At 41.2% G+C, this 16,278-nt stretch overlaps 1 protein-coding gene across 1 annotated transcript; it reads left to right on the top strand.

Moving 5' to 3' along the window:
- Window positions 1–6,530: 6,530 nt before the first annotated feature.
- c5h1orf53 (chromosome 5 C1orf53 homolog) lies at window positions 6,531–16,278 on the top strand. Its single transcript, XM_058072369.1, has 4 exons — window positions 6,531–6,942; window positions 10,268–10,369; window positions 11,413–11,459; window positions 15,080–16,278. Exons 1-4 carry the CDS (start codon window positions 6,712–6,714, stop codon window positions 15,159–15,161), a joined length of 462 nt encoding a protein of 153 aa, XP_057928352.1. The 5' UTR covers window positions 6,531–6,711; the 3' UTR covers window positions 15,162–16,278.

The following is a 16,278-nucleotide window of genomic DNA, read 5'->3' as shown; positions in this document are numbered from 1 at the left end:
GCGCGGCACCTTGCTGCGCCAGCAAGCGTCGAGTCTGCCGCTGCACACATACACAAACTCCATTAATAATATGGAATATTTTTAAAAACACAAAATACGTTATTAATAAATTACATCTAATGTTTTATTTATGCTTTTAGTAAAAAAAAAGTTTTGACATTTTCCTATTCATTAATGGGGAGTAGATATTCATAAAATTCGACCTATAAAATTGAGTAGTTATAGGGCAAACCATGAGTGCCCTACTGTAAAGGGGAGGGGGTATTTAAGACAACGCCAGGTGGCGTAGGTAAAATAATGTTACTGCCTGGTCGTATTTTTTAACATGTTCAGAAAAACATTAAAGCAATTCCTTGTATTTGGTATTGAGAGTTAAATATCCACACTGACCAAACGTAAGTTTACATATTGACTGACCAACCCCCATACATAAAATGGTTTAATCCGCTAGTACCTTCACTGTGCTTCAAGCTACAGCCTGTTGCCTGTCAGTCGGCAGTTGTGGCAGAGGAGACTGAAACCATGCTACTAGTGCCCAGTGAATTAAAGCTTTGAAGTAAAAAAAAAAAGGATAGAGGAAAAATGTGTGAATGAAAAGGGTGTCGATATGTGACCTAACCCGTTAGCTTAATGTCCATAAGGAAATAAGCTAGCAGTTAGCTTAATGTCCATAAGGAAATAAGCTAGCAGAGTATTAGCCTACAGCTACATCGTGTTAGCCTACATCTAACTCCAATTTAACAAACATTTAATTAGCGCAGGTAAATGTTTAGCATGTATTAGTAAATAAACCGCTCAATCAAAATGCTAACGCTACTAACTATTGAGTCTTGAAGTCATCTCTTTTCTTGAGAAACTTGGGTCTGTTCAGTCTCTACTTCCGGATTGGATTCAGGATCCAACAAATAGGTCTGTACGTTAAAAGCAGACATTTTTAAAAGCTAATCACCGTTTATTATCAACTGCTATAAAGTTGGGTTCGTAGCTGTGTGCCTGGAGGCGGATCGTGGGTGGAATACAAAATTCAAAGCAATACAGCTGGAATAGGTGCAGGTTCTGGAAGATCTAGAAAGCTTTCCGTGCTGGTTACCATGTTTAGCTGCTGTATAGGGGTCCACAACTCAATACAAATGGCTGAAAAAAGGGCATAATAGGTCTCCTTTATGAAAATGGATACATTCAATGAAAAGTACAGTATACACTAAGTCTGAATCAAGTTAGCTTTATGTTATTTTTGCCTTGCAATTGTAAGAATAAGTTGGAATCCTCTAGTCCGGCTTTCAACCAGCTCTCTTCATATCCGTCTAATTTCTATTCCAGTCGATAGCTTAGCTTTTAGGCATTTGTGTTTTTTCTTTCATGGTCTCAAACTATGACGCACAGATGTAAACTATCTATTTGTCAAGAGACTCAGTTACTTATTTGTCTGGGGACCAACTCCCTAAAGTCAAACCTGCTGGCAGAATCAATTGCTATTCTGACGCATCGATTTCCATCTTGAGGGAGATTTACATCTCTGCCTGAATGTTGTCTCTCTTTTCAGAAATCGACCGATCTCAGAGGAGCATAAATTCTACTTAGGCTTTGCTTTACCTTTTTGTGTTTACAGCGAGTCACGTGTTCAAGCGGTATTTGTTTGATGGTAAATTGAAATTGAAATCTTGGATGTGCTACTCCTTTCTCTCCAGAGAATGTGTCTGGATCACAGCCAGATTCCTACAGGCTGACTCCGAGATAATTAAGTGGCAGCAAAATGAAGCATACGGTTTCAGGCAACGGGATGTGTTTAGAATGATAGCAGCACTATTGCGTAAAAATCAGTTACACACACACACACTACAAAGAATCGGGTGGGGTTTCACATTTCAAGGAAGTGTGAACAGTTCCCAAGGACCCATGGACAATTTTGAAGACACATTCAGATGATCAGGAAATAGAATAAGTAAGTCAAGTAGAATAAGAAGTCAAGGCCAAGTAACACCAATGAGTGTCCATAGCCGTGCTTCCATTTTCATATTTGTACTTTATTGCACTGAATTTCAAAAAGGAGTTCAATGCTGCATGTTGCTAAAAAAAAAAAACTTACAGCAAGTAGACCTTTTACCACCTGTAATAATAACCTATAACGGAAGATCATTACTTTTTGTCCATAAAAATATCTATTTTCACTTGCTCCCCTCTAGCCCTACCACTCCAAACCCTCCTTTCCAGAAGCTCCACTTCCTGTCTACACGTCCGGAAGACATTTATTGAAACACACACAAGCACGGGTCTAATTCATGTCTTAAATGGCTTATTTTCTCTGATTATATCTACCATATTGGGTAATATGAGTGTAAAGGTCACTATAGGGGTGTTATTTTGTATCAAGAGGGCTCTAATAATGATAGAAATCATATTTAGAAAGGTATAAAGAGGGTTTATGTTTTTTCATTCATTATCATTTTCTACCGCTGATCCTCATATGGGTCGCGAGGGTGCTGGAGCCTATCCCAGGCGAGGTACACCCTGGACTGGTGGCCAGCCAATCACAGGGCACACATGGAAAAACAACCATTCACAGTCGCCAATTAACCTAGCATGTTTTTGGAATGTGGGAGGAAACCGGAGTACCCAGAGAAAACCCACGCATGCACGGCGAGAACATGCAAACTCTACACAGAGATGGCCGAGGGTGGAATTGAACCCTGCTCTCCTAGATTTGTGAGGTCTGTGCGCTAACCACTCGACCGCCGTGCCGCCCGCAAAGTCAACATAAGTCATTGTAAATCTGCATGTTCTTACATTTATTGATATGGGAAAGACTATAAGAAGATCCCCACTAATAGTGGACACACCCTTAAAAATGCCTAATTTTTACACTCAAAGCCAGATGACCATCATTAAGCTATAAATTCAAACCACTGGATACTTCCCAATTATCATTTTAAACCTTTAAAATGTAAGCATTAGCAATATGATTTGTAACACCACTTTTAAATTACCGTATGTCTTGAACTAACAAAACTTTTCCAATGGTTTGTGAAGCAAGAAGCACAGAAGCCTTCTCGTCATATGCGGGTCATGAGAGTAATCACAGGGACTACGTCCCAGCAGCTCCAGGAAAACGAGGGTTTGATAGAAAACAGAGTGGGTGGGGGTCTGTGTACAGAGGGTCAGAGAAGCAGGCTTTGGATGACAAAGTTTTGTTTTTGACAAAGTTTTGTTTTTGCTTCCATTGCAATACATGTCCAGAAGGTCATCTGGGAAGTAAAGAAGGAGGGTCGTTCGCATATTCTTGATAGTCCATATTTTATAGCAGTTGTATATCCCACATGCTTTATTCATGTATATTGTAAATATCAGTAAAAATGTTATTAATCATAATTAATTAATTAATGATTCAGTTTATGAGTTGGTAGCATGCAGCAGAGGTCAAAGAAGGTCAGTGCTTTGTACGTCCCAAGTCAGTCTCGGTTCTTCAATCCCAAGTCTCAAGTCTCTTTCCATTTTTCTGACCTATAAATGTAGTTAGAATGTTGTATTATTGTGTTAAAATATGCCAAATTTTCAGATAATGAGGTTTCCACATTTGGAAGTGAGCCCTGAAAGAAGTTTGGGATGACTCTGAAAGCTCTGTTTCAGAGAGTTTTTTCTAACATCGGCTCCCTGTGATGTCACAGTGGGCAAGACTGTTGAATACAAGTGACCCGCCCTCCACCACTCTAAAGATTTCACGTATCCAATCACAGCAGAGTGGAATTAAATAAAATTAAAACCGAACGTTTTTGGAAAACCAAGGAAATACAGCTGGAATTGGTGCGGATTCTAGAAACACTAGAAAGCTTTTACATAGTCCACAACTCAATACAAAGGGCCAAGAAATTAGCATAATAGGTCCTTTCCAAGTCAAGTCCCAAGTCGACACAAGAAAAGTCGGGATAACAGTCAGTCTTAACCAAATAAAATAACATGACTTTGTAACTATGGACACTGGACTGGTGGCCGGCCAATCACAGGGCACATATAGACAAACAACCATTCACACTCACATTCATACCTATGGACAATTTGGAGTCACCAATTAACCTAGCATGTTTTTGGAATGTGGGAGGAAACCGGAGTACCCGGAGAAAACCCACGCATGCACGGGGAGAACATGCAAACTCCACACAGAGATGCCCGAGGATGGAATTGAACTTGGGTCTCCTAGCTGTGAAGCATGTGTGCTAACCACCCGTCCTCTGTGCAGCCCTGGTTCAGTATAGTTTTCATCAAAATAGTAGTCATGCCAAAATGTTGTGTTGCTGCTGGATGTTCACAGTATCTGAGTGATACTGTCGTGGGGGTGCTGGAGCCTATCCCAGCTGTCTTTTGAGCGAAAGGCGGGGTACACCCTGGACTGGTCGCCAGCCAATCACAGGGCACATATAGACAAACAACCATTCACACTCACATTCATACCTATGGACAATTTGGAGTCGCCAATTAACCTAGCATGTTTTTGGAATGTGGGAGGAAACCGGAGTACCTGGAGAAAACCCACGCATGCACAGGGAAAACGTGCAAACTCTACACAGAAATGGCCGAGGGTGGAACTGAACTCGGGTCTCCTTGCTGTGAGGCTAACCACTAGTCCACCGTGCAGCCCACTTTGTGACTTTTGAATGCAAATTACCATCAATTATTTTCGGTAGCACATTTGTTTTTAAACCTGATTGGACATTAATAGATGCATTCAATGAATTAAATTCTGTTGGAAATTTTCAGTCATAGTCTAGTCTTCACTAGACCGTCGTCCATGCTCCCGTCTCCAGTAGCGTAGCCACCTTTGCCCTCTACATCAGCTACCGGCTGCACGCTGCTCCAGACTAGCAGTCTGAGACATGGCAGGCATTCCTCCAATGCATCCATATCATCCATACTATAATTCCAGTAAGGACCTTCGATCACACACTAACTTATTTTCATCTCACTCCAATTATGCTGTACATTGATTCACTGTATATCTTGCATTAGGTTCTTCCTTGAGGTGAACATGTTTGCAGGTTTTTATTTATATTAAAATTGTCTGAGGGAAAATGAACCCGACAATGTCAATCAGGAGACACTTGTCATATTTGATTACACTTAATTTGAGAGTAGACACATCATCAGCGCCTTCCAGCGTAACGTAACCTTGAAAAGACTCACTGATCTGTCTGCTCATCAACCTTGCAGATCTCAGCCCAAGTCCACATATAACTCAGGAAGCATCCTTGCCGTGCATTCAATCAATCACAGAGGTAAAAAAAATGTTGACAGAGGTAAAAAAAATGTTTCATGTTGACACATACTTGCATAAACTATTCATCTTACATTAAAATAAGTTGTTCTCTGTGCATTTTAGGTAATTGATGGGATGGCTACTTGAATCCAGTCCTTGTTTCACTCACTGGACACTTCATTAGATAAATACAATCATAACCTCATGAGATCCAACACAAGAGCTGTAAATTATGCCTTTACGCCCTCTTTGCCTCATGTGCTGAAACCTGGGTTACTGATCTTGAAGAGGATTTAAATCAGGGCTCTCAAACATGCGGCCCGCGGGCCAGATGTGGCCCGCAGGGCACTAGTTTGAGGCCCCCCGCCTTGATATGAAAGTTTAATGTTAGTGCGGCCCGCGCAAGTTTGATATGGATGCTGTATGGTATCATGTACCCCGAAAAGATTATTACATTTGATTAATGTTCATGTTAAAGGTTAAATAACTGTTAATAGTTATCCTCCCTATCCGTGTGGAAGTGGTAAGTTTTTGGCTATTTAAGTTTAAAGGAAATAACTTGAAGGCTACCGTTTAGGTCGCTAGCTCTCTAGTTTGCGAGTTAGCATGTGTCTCAAGACCCTGCAAGTTGCGCAATATGTTGTAAATAAAAAAAGTATAAATGTGACTATAGTCGTGTTTTGTCATGTCTACAGGGCTCTAATAATGTTTTGTTAATTTTAATCTGAAAAAAATAATTTGTCTACCCACCAACTATATGTGGTTTCTTAAGTTTTTATTATTTGCTGTTTTATTATTATTATTATATTTATTTATTACTGATTGATTGATTTTCTTTATTCCTGATTTGTTTATTTATTTTTCATCTTATTTTGTGAAGATATTTGAGAACAGTGGAATGTTTTATCAGAGCTTTTATTGTTTATTCATTTTTCTGTTTTTAATAAATGCGTTTTTTTGGGGGTTTTTTTTGGAAAACCTGATGCGGCCCAGTCTCGCCCAGACCCTAGCTCCAGTGGCCCCCAAGTAAATTGAGTTTGAGACCCCTGATTTAAATGGTGCCTGCAAGTTGATTCTTTTTTTTGCTATTTTGCTCTCTCTCATTAAATTACATTTTATATAATTAATATAATAATAATAATTTGGATTTTACTTTGATTATACTGCTGCATGACAACACACAGCCAAAGTACTGTTTATGTTGTCTTTCCAATGCCATGTCAAAACGGCTGCTGTTCCTCAAATGACCGCGGTGGCGCTGTGGGAGCAGTGGCGTACATATGATCACGTGCACATGACGTATTTACCAAACAGGAAGTAGTGCTCTCCTCTGTGAAGGTAAATCAACAAAAAGGCGGAAAACAAACATGAAAAAGGTACAACTTGTGAAAACTGGTGCTGGTAGGCACTTTTAAGTATAATTAAAGATATGTTACTCGGATATACTAGTTCAAGAACGGTCGGCGATGTACTGCCGCCGTTGTCCAAGTGGAGCGTTGCTCAGCACATTCATTCTCCTTCAAGTTCCGCTCAAAAGTCGACTTGTTATAGCGATGTCAAAATCCACTAACACGCCGAACCACGATGACTGGAACGGGGAAGAACTAAAGGAGAGCACAACCGAGCAGCAAAATGGCACAAGGGAGCTGACAGAGGAGGAACTGCTCATCCATAGAGTCCACACAGAAGCATGTGAGGTAATGGCAACAGTGTAAATAAGTGTATTGAAGAACAGAAATTGGCTAATATATAATTATATATTTCTTTAATACACATTCAAGCAAATTTTGATTGATTGACATTACATGGTTTTCTTATTGGCTTATACCAGGGGTCTCAAACTCAATTTACCTGAGGGCCACTGGAGCTAGGGTCTGGGCGAGGCTGGCCCGCATCAGGTTTTCCAAAAAAAAAAAAAAAAAACGCATTTATTAAAAACAGAAAAATGAATAAACTTTGCTTTGGTTCCGATTTTCTACAATAAAAGCTCTGATAAAACATTCCAATGTTCTCAAATATCTTATTTTTTATTTTTCTACACAAAATAAGATGAAAAATAAACAAATCAAGAATAAAGAAAATGAATCAGTAATAAATATAATAATAATAATAATAAAACGGCAAATAATAAAAACTTAGAAGAAACTACATATAGTTGGTGGGAGACAAATTATTTTTTTCAGATTAAAATTAACAAAGCATTATTAGAGCCCTGTAGACATGACAAAACACGACTATAGTCACATTTATACTCTTTTTATTTACAACATATTGCGCAACTGCAGGGTCTTGAGACACATGCTAACTCGCAAACTAGAGAGCTAGCGACCTAAACGGTAACCTTCAAGTTATTTCCTTTAAACTTAAAAAGCCAAAAACTTACCACTTCCACACAGATGGGGAGGATAACTATTAACAGTTATTTAACCTTTAACATGAACATTAATCAAACGTAATAATGTTTTCCGGGTACATGATACCATACAGCATCCATATCAAACTTGCGCGGGCCGCACTAACATTAAACTTTCATATCAAGGCGGGGGCCTCAAACTAGTGTCCTGCGGGCCACATTTGGCCCGCGGGCCGCGTGTTTGAGACCCCTGGCTTATACCATCTTAAAAATGTTGATTAACACGATAATACAACACTTTAGCAACATTTCAAGTTCAGAAAAGCGGAAAAAGCATATAGGTCCCCTTTAACAATCAATAAACTAGCTTACATATTTTTTTCTGACCGTTGACAAGCTAATAGTCCGCAATCTGATGGAAAAGTGATTTTTTTTTTTGCATGGTGGGCTAGATCTAGGTCAAATGATCTTGCATGCTGCATAAGCCCCCAGGGGCAGAGGTTCACCACCCCTGATCTAAAGGATTAACCCCGACATTTTTTGAAAAAAGTACAATTGAATTAAAAAAATGGTAAGTTGTAATGGCTGAGTTAATGGTAAGTACACGCTATATATATAATATCTTTATACTTTATATATTTATTTATGTTTTACTGGTCACAGTGGAGGCCACACGGTGGTCGCGTGGTTAGCATGTTGGCCACAGAGTCAGGAGATCGGGAAGACCGGGGTTTGAATCCTGGATTCAAATCTCCGCTTGGTGTCTGAGTGGCGGTTGCATGTTCTCCCCCATGCATGTGTGGGTTTTCTCTGGTTACTTTGGTTTCCTCCCATATTCCAAAAACATGTTAATTGGCGACTCCGAATTGCCAGTCCAGGGTGTACCCCACCTCTCGCCCAAAGTTAGCTGCACATCTTGCAGCCCCTGTGAGGATAAGCGGCAAAGAAAATGGATGGATGCTCACAGTGGTTAACCTCATTTTACAATTGTATATGAGTTAAAACTTAACAATGAGTGGAAACAAAAAGTGGAACAAATTATGAAATTGTTATGCCTCCCAAACTAATAAAAAAATGCATCATTTTAGACAAAATTTGTCACACACTGCTGTGAAACTGGTTTTGGTGGTTTTGCCCTTTTTGTCCCTTTGAAGTTGTTTTAAATGGGACCTATTATGCTCATTTTTCGACTCTTTGTATTGAGTTGTAGTCTCCTGTAGAGCAGCTACACACAATAACCCGCACCGCTTTTTAGATTTTGCAGAATCTGCACCTATTCCAGCTTTATTTCCTTTGATTTGTGCTTCCTGCCAAAAAAATGGTCTGTTTTAATTTATGTATTGGATGACATTTTTAGCTAATTGGTTATTTTTAGCCTTATGCATTATTTTAGCTGTTTGAAGATGAACTATATCAGCAAGTTGAAGTATTTGTGATTTTAGAAATAAGGAGTTAGTATGTTCTGTGTAGGCGGCATTATGAATTATCCTTACTGGCCTTTTTTTGCAGTACATTTAGCGAGTGAAGATTGCTTTTTTTTATAGTTATTAGCCCATATTTCCACACAATAAGTAAGATATGGTAGAACCAGAGAGCAATAAAGAGTGTGGAGTGATTTCTGATTGAGAACAAATTTTGCTTTGTTCAATACTGAAATATTTCTGGCCACCTTATGTTGCATATTTGTAATTTATTTTCGTTCAACCTTTCAATGTCTACACCGTCTATTTGTATTTGCTGGTGCGTGTCCTTTGATTTTAAAATCAATAAGTATGTCTACAAAAAATGTGGTGAAACCGAGAAAATAGGTTTGAGTCACAGGGATTGTATTTCAACGTAGTATAAAAAGCTTAATGGCGGTGGTATTTTTATTTTTTTTTGTCAGATCCTTCACATCCTCCAGATTGTCTCGACTCCTCCGTCAAACGCAGTTAGCGAGGCGTGCAGTGGTAGGTGCATCTGCACGCCTTTAGGCAATCTCTGTTGTAAATATTGTGCTCCTGAGTGTGCAGTGAAGTTGAGGCAAGTTGGCCACGACCTGAGGAGAGTGTTAAGACCTGGGTGGGAAAAGCACAATGCAAAAAAAGGGGGGGGGGGGGGGCAGCTATGCCAGCTTCACTATGTGGCCCGTGCAATGGCATGTGAAATGACAGGCTGTGTCACCAAAAGGCCCGGGGCTTTTTTGTCTTTGTGGCCTGTCAAAGCTCACCAACTAGTGGGCTCTCATTTTGAAACAGACTGAGAGGTGACATTTCCGAACTTCCTGAGGGATGGCAAAAGAGTTTGGTGTTTTTCACTCGCAGAAGGTGGTTTGCATGTATGAACAGTCGGAGCGTAAAATAAAAGGTTGTATTTGTATAGCTGAATTAGATAAGTAAATCATGGGTTCATTGTTGCATATTTTGGAACTAATGAATTGCACACAAAAGGACTGCACTAATTAATCTGTAATATCATATAAGAAACTATGTTTTTACATCTCTTTCGATGCATAGAGGTCACATCCACCCCTCCTGTCTTTAACACAAAGCAATCTGTTATATATATTTATGTTAATTTCAGCCATGTGTTTACCTCTGCCTTTTGTTTGAGTGTATGCAAGGACAATACACTAGCCTACGTATTGCATGTTGCACTCATTAAAAAAATAATCCGTTCATTATGTTCAGGCAAAAAAACAGATGTACGTCGACCCTTCCAGTGGGTACAAGGTGTTCACAGAGTATGCCCACCTTCGGCGAGGGACATGCTGCGGCAGCGCGTGCAGACACGTGAGTTTTAAACATGTTGTGTGTTCTTCCTGTTGTGTATTTTCTATTTTTCCGCTCTTTTAGTTCTCTTCCATTCTGTCTCACTCTGTTCTTCTGTGATCTGGACCATGTGTTTCAATATTAGCACAACTAAATGGAATGTTAATAATGTTCTGTAACATATGTAAATGACCACTTAGTGTATCATGATAATCATGATAACTGTTTAAAGTACTGAGTAGGCTCAATAGTCGCTGAGCAATTAAAATCATCACTTTTGACCTCAAAAGAACTGAACTGTAGTTGTTAAAGATGCAGTAAGTAATAATTTGGGCTTCTACTCCCAGGCTCCCTCTACAGTTTTTGAAGTGTAATTAACATGAAAGTGCGGAGGAATGTAAAACAGTGGCTTATCTACAAGCAGACCAAAGTTAGGCTAGTTGCTTCCACCAAGGCAATAAGGTTCTCCAAGGTTCTCCCCGTGCATGCGTGGGTTTTCTCCGGGTACTCCGGTTTCCTCCCACATTCCAAAAACATGCTAAGTTAATTGGCGACTCCAAATTGTCCATAGGTATGAATGTGAGTGTGAATGGTTGTTTGTCTATATGTGCCCTGTGATTGGCTGGCCACCAGTCCAGGGTGTACCCCGCCTCTCGCCCGAAGACAGCTTGGATAGGCTCCAGCACCCCCGCGACCCACATGAGGATAAGCAGTGGAAAATTAATGAATGAAAAAAGAGTTTAAACATGGCAAACCCTCTTTATGACTTTCCAAATATAATTTCTATCATTATTAGAGCACACTCATTGGAAATGAATAGAATACTGATAGACACCATGGTTTGATTTATTACTCCATGGCCGTTTTACTCTCTAAATACTGTGTTCATGTGAGTTGGTCTTGGTTCTTGTTCAGATCTCTTTAGTCCCCATCTTCTCTTTTCCCGCCCTTTAATCACATCAGTCTTATCTGCGTTGATGTTTTGTCCTCTGTTTTGTAGAGTGGTTGTTCTTTGCACTTCTTTGCGAGAGTGGTTGCTTCATTATTGAATTCTTCTCCTGCAGTGTCCCTACGGCCAAGTCAACGTGAAGGACCCTGCCATGAAGAAACTGTTTAATTCTCGATTTTATGTATAGGTTGAATGTGCCAAGGTAACAGGTATGGAAGACGGTTTTAAGAACGGGATGCTTCATTGTTATTTCAGCCATTTTTAGCAGTGTACTGCATGATGAAATAGGGGTAGCGACTGTGCAATGCCTCCTATACATCACAGCTATTTTGTAGTATTTTGTTTTTTAATGGAGGAAGAGAAAGGATCATGTGTAGTATACAATTTAATCGTGATTTTTTTTTTTTTGTTTGCAAGATTTTCTTGAATATCTAATGAAATGCAGTGAGCTTCATTTTTATGAGCACTTAATTTCGGTGGTATTTCTCTTCTTTGATGTATTAACAAGGGTGGTGGGAGTATAGGAATGAAAACTGAAAGTGCATTTTAGATGTTTGCCCTCAAGATAAAGGGCATATACGGAGAAGATAACAGTCGGATGTCAGATAACATCTTGTGCTCTTTTGCTTTGCATCGCTTATTATTTTTTTCTCTCTCTCACTCTCTCATATGTACGAGCGCATGAATATTAGCATCATTTGCACTCCACATCGGCTCCACTGAACCCGCTTACCTTTGACTGAAATACTGTGTTGTTTAAAAATAGAAAAAAAGGGCCAAGGGTCAGCCCTCTCACTTGGCTGCCCCGCTTTTACACCACTTGATGGAATCAGGCTGTTAACAAACACGCCGCGGACATCAACAGCGGCCCCACCAGACTCGCAGCCTCCTGGCAACACTTGGCTAAAGCGCATCTCCCCGCGGCTGCTCTCCTGAGCTGCAGCCTAATGAACTCTGGGCCCCCCCCCCCCAACCCACCGATCCCACGACTGCAACGCATCAGCTCATGTTCAAGAGCAATGCATAGGCAGACTCACTAGCGTACAACACCCTGTGGCTCCTAATGGGGCCAATATAGAATAAAGGGTGCCGCTAAACACTGCACTTTGCAGCCCACAGTAATAGCAGTGCGAGGTAAGGCCAAGAGCCCGCTCTGCACCACTTGCAGATATATTGAGAAGAGATGTGAGGTTTGACTCGTTAGCGCATGTGGGAAGACGGCGCGATGCCTTCAGGCTCTGAGCATGTCACACACACGCTCGCTTGGCTTTGCCTGATTGGGCAAACAGAGGCCCGGGTGAGAGGATGGGTCTGCCGCCGAATTCTGTCGTCGCCGCCAAACCGGCGCGGCCACTATCCTACTAGGGCAGGTGGGGTCCTAAAGGCAAGCGCTTGGTGTGCCTGAGCGCGGCTACAAGGAGATTTATGATCCTAACAGTGCTGAGGAGGACAGGTTCTCGGGGACACGTCGTCAGGCGGGATGAGAGGTGAATTTATTCGGTGTTATTGTAAACCGAGGCAGCGGAGCGTGCGCCGGCAACATTTCTACAGCGGTACGGTGAAGGTGTCACACCCATCAAGTAGGTTACCTGGGTCCGCTTGCATGCCGCCTTCCCTGCGCCTTTTTTGCCTTGGGGACTTATCTGTCACTTTCAAGTAGATGCATTGCCACTCACGGTTTTGGCAGTCCTGCAGCCCTGACCGTGAAATAGGCCAACTTGAATGTCTGCCTCATTCCTCCACGTCTTTACAATCTGTTAATGGCCGGCTTTGGAATGTTGTTCCTCATGCTGTTTTAGCCAAGAACTTGATGACACAAACAACACAGTAAACTCCTGCTGCCTGGTTCAAATCCAGCTTGTTTCAGCTCGACGGCCTTTTTTTCTCCCCCAACCAATCGATTGTGGACAGTCCATCGAAGGAAAGGACTTTGACTGCGCTTACCGAGAGTGAAAGTGAAAACTCTTCTTTTGCCTGGTGGCTTTTTGCAAATACCAAGGAAGGAGTCATTACGTTATGGTGAAAAATTCATTTTTTGAGGTGATTTCTCACATTGTCATGGCAGGGTAGCTTACATTATTTTTGTAATGGACAGGAGTTAGAGATACAGTACAATGGATGCTTACATATTCATGATTCAGCATGCACAGCCTTGCAAATTCCCTGGATTTTTCATCAAAAATTATTATTTTTTCATCAGTAATTTCGGATTTTTTTTACCCTAAGTAACCACATTTTTTTTAATGTACCCTAAAAATGTATACATTTACATATACATTCGGCGTTCCTTGAAGTGTGTGAGACATAGAAGAAGAAGAGAGACTGTGCAGGGTTCTGGAGATGAATCTAATCTAATAATCGCAACTCTTCTTGCAACTGTTGATCACTCTTTTTTTGGCCCCATGGTGGGGTATTTTGCATTCATATGCAATAAAACAATGCAAGGACAGTTGAGTCTTCTAATCTAATAATCGCAACTCTTCTTGCAACTGTTGATCCAAAATCAGAGCAGAACATCACTGTCAAGCCAGCAGGACGCTTTGGAGCAATAAAGTGGCTATCTGTACCAATTGCGGATTTTTTTATTTTAATTCATGTAACCCCCACAAAAGCCTATAACAAGCACAAACAATCATTATACTTTTACATGCAGAAAACAATGCATCAAATTGTTGATGCGGACTTCCTGTTTATCTTGTTGAGCTCGAACTAAATAGTGTTTCCTACAGTGCTGGCATTTTAAATTTTCGTTGGCCCCATGGTGGGGTATTTTGCATTCACATACAATAAAAAAAAATGCAAGGACAGTTGAGTCTTCTAATCTAATAATCACAACTCTTCTTGCAACTGTTGATCCAAAATCAGAGGAGAACATCACTGTCAAGCCAGCAGGATGCCTTGGAGGAATAAAGACTTCCTGTATATCTTGTTGAGCTCAAACTAAATAGTGTTTCCTACAGTGCTGGCATTTGAAATTGTCGTTGACCCCATGGTGGGGTATTTTGCATTCACATGCAAAAATGCAAGTACAGTTGAGTCTTTAACGATTAGGGTGTTTTTTTGGCCACTCGATTTTACTGGACAATACAGTACTGGGCAAAAGGACTAGTTTATAATGTGAAACTGTTCGAAATCTGAGCCGCTGTAAGAAAACCGAGGGAAAAATTGAGGTTTGACTGTAGAGTAGAATTCCATTTTCAGCAAACTCAGCATTATACAGTAAACCTCGGATATATCGGATTCAAATGTTCCCACTGGTTAGGTCCGATATAAGCGAAATCCGTTATATGCGTATACCGGAAAATGTCCGTTTTACGCATATATCGGATTTATATCCGTTATAAAAAGGCACTTCCTTGACTATAGCATATAGCGGCCTGTCACGATTCAGCGAATCGGAGCGCCACGATGTGGCCATCCGATATATGCGAGGGAAATTTAATGGAAATGCATTGGAACGGGACTGGAGATTTCGTCCGAAATAGGCGAAATCCGTTATAAAAAATCCGATATATGCAATGAATTTTTATTGGAAATGCATTACAGAAAAATCGGTTCATTTTTATCTGTCCGTTGTGAGCGAATTTCCGATATATCCGAGTCCGATATATCCGAGGTTTACTGTAGCAGCATTCCCTGATTTGATTTGGAGATTCCAGCAGGCAGACAGACAAGTGGTGTTTCTTTCAGGCGTTTTTGGACTGAACATCACTGACCTTCAGCTGAAGCATATGCTTCACCAGAGCATGCGTGGCAGCAATAAACCTTGTGCCTTTCCACAGGACGATGGCACTAGCCGCAGAGAAAAAGAGAGCTGTCCAGTTCGGAACTGCGACCAGACGTGCTCCGGTCTCAACCAGTTGACAGGCCGAGCAGCTCCCCTCCTGCCTCAGCTGTCCCCCGCACCCCTCACTCCATCTCAAAACAGGCACGACAGCCCCCGCCCGCGGCCAGCGGCTTCCACCACTGTCACTAACAGCGTCTCCGTCACTGTTGGCCAGAACGTCCGCAGACTGACACACGCTTAGCAGGGGGGGGTGGAAAACTTGAGTGGCATTTTTATGATGGCTAAAAGGAACATCAATCCCAGCGCTAGCCATGTATGTTTGAGTGTGTGCACGTGTGGAATAGTGCACGCGTGTCTTGATATTCAAGCAGCATTTGAGCAGCCCTTACATCAACGTGTGGTCTTTTCTACACAGACAATGTCAAGTCGCCTCAGGGCAGCAGCCTGCGCAGTGGTCATATGGACAACCAGAATCCCTGTGGTAGAATTAGGGATAAAAACACACACACGGTCGCTGCGTGACAGTCAGGGTGCCAGATTCCTTCGGACAGACATGGCTGCAAATAGCACAGAGGGGCGCTTTCAACCCCTGGACTGCAACTGGTGCATGGTCTCATGCCAGGCTATGCCGCGGCCGCCAGATGAGCCCTGATAAAAGGAGAGTCCGGAGCGGTCACTGGCACCTAAATGTGGCATCGTTTTGGCAGGTTTATTTCAACCGACAGTAGCTCAGTCTGCAGGAACTTGCAGACCGAGGGGTCGTAGATTGGACACCCATTGAGAACCCTTGGCCTGATGCGGAAGACCAAGCGTGTAGAGCAGGGGTCAGTTTACTTGGGGGCCACTGGAGCTCGGGTCTGGGTGAGACTGGGCCGCATCAGGTTTTCCAAAAAAAAACAAAACGCATTTATTAAAAACAAAAATTTCCCTTTGGTTCCAATTTTCTACAAGAAAAGCTCTGATAAAACATTCCACTGTTCTCAAATATCTTACTTTTTATTTTTCTACACAAAATAAGATGAAAATCAAGAATAAAGAAAATCAATCAATCAGTAATAAATAAATATAATAATAATAATAATAAAACGGCAAATAATAAAAACTTAAGAAACCACATATAGTTGGTGGGTAGACAAATTATTTTTTTCAGATTAAAATGAACAAAGCATTATTAGAGCCCTGTAGACATGACAA

This window comes from Doryrhamphus excisus, chromosome 5 (genome assembly GCF_030265055.1).
Source record: "Doryrhamphus excisus isolate RoL2022-K1 chromosome 5, RoL_Dexc_1.0, whole genome shotgun sequence".
NCBI lineage: Eukaryota > Metazoa > Chordata > Actinopteri > Syngnathiformes > Syngnathidae > Doryrhamphus > Doryrhamphus excisus.
This window is presented reverse-complemented; position numbering and strand designations above follow the sequence as displayed.

Coding starts and splice junctions, on each gene's coding strand:
- c5h1orf53 (XM_058072369.1), top strand. CDS start 6,712: ATGTACTGCCGCCGTTGTCCAAGTGGAGCGTTGCTCAGCACATTCATT. Junction 6,943..10,267: donor TCCACACAGAAGCATGTGAG/GTAATGGCAACA, acceptor CATTATGTTCAG/GCAAAAAAACAGATGTACGT. Junction 10,370..11,412: donor GCGGCAGCGCGTGCAGACAC/GTGAGTTTTAAA, acceptor CTTCTCCTGCAG/TGTCCCTACGGCCAAGTCAA.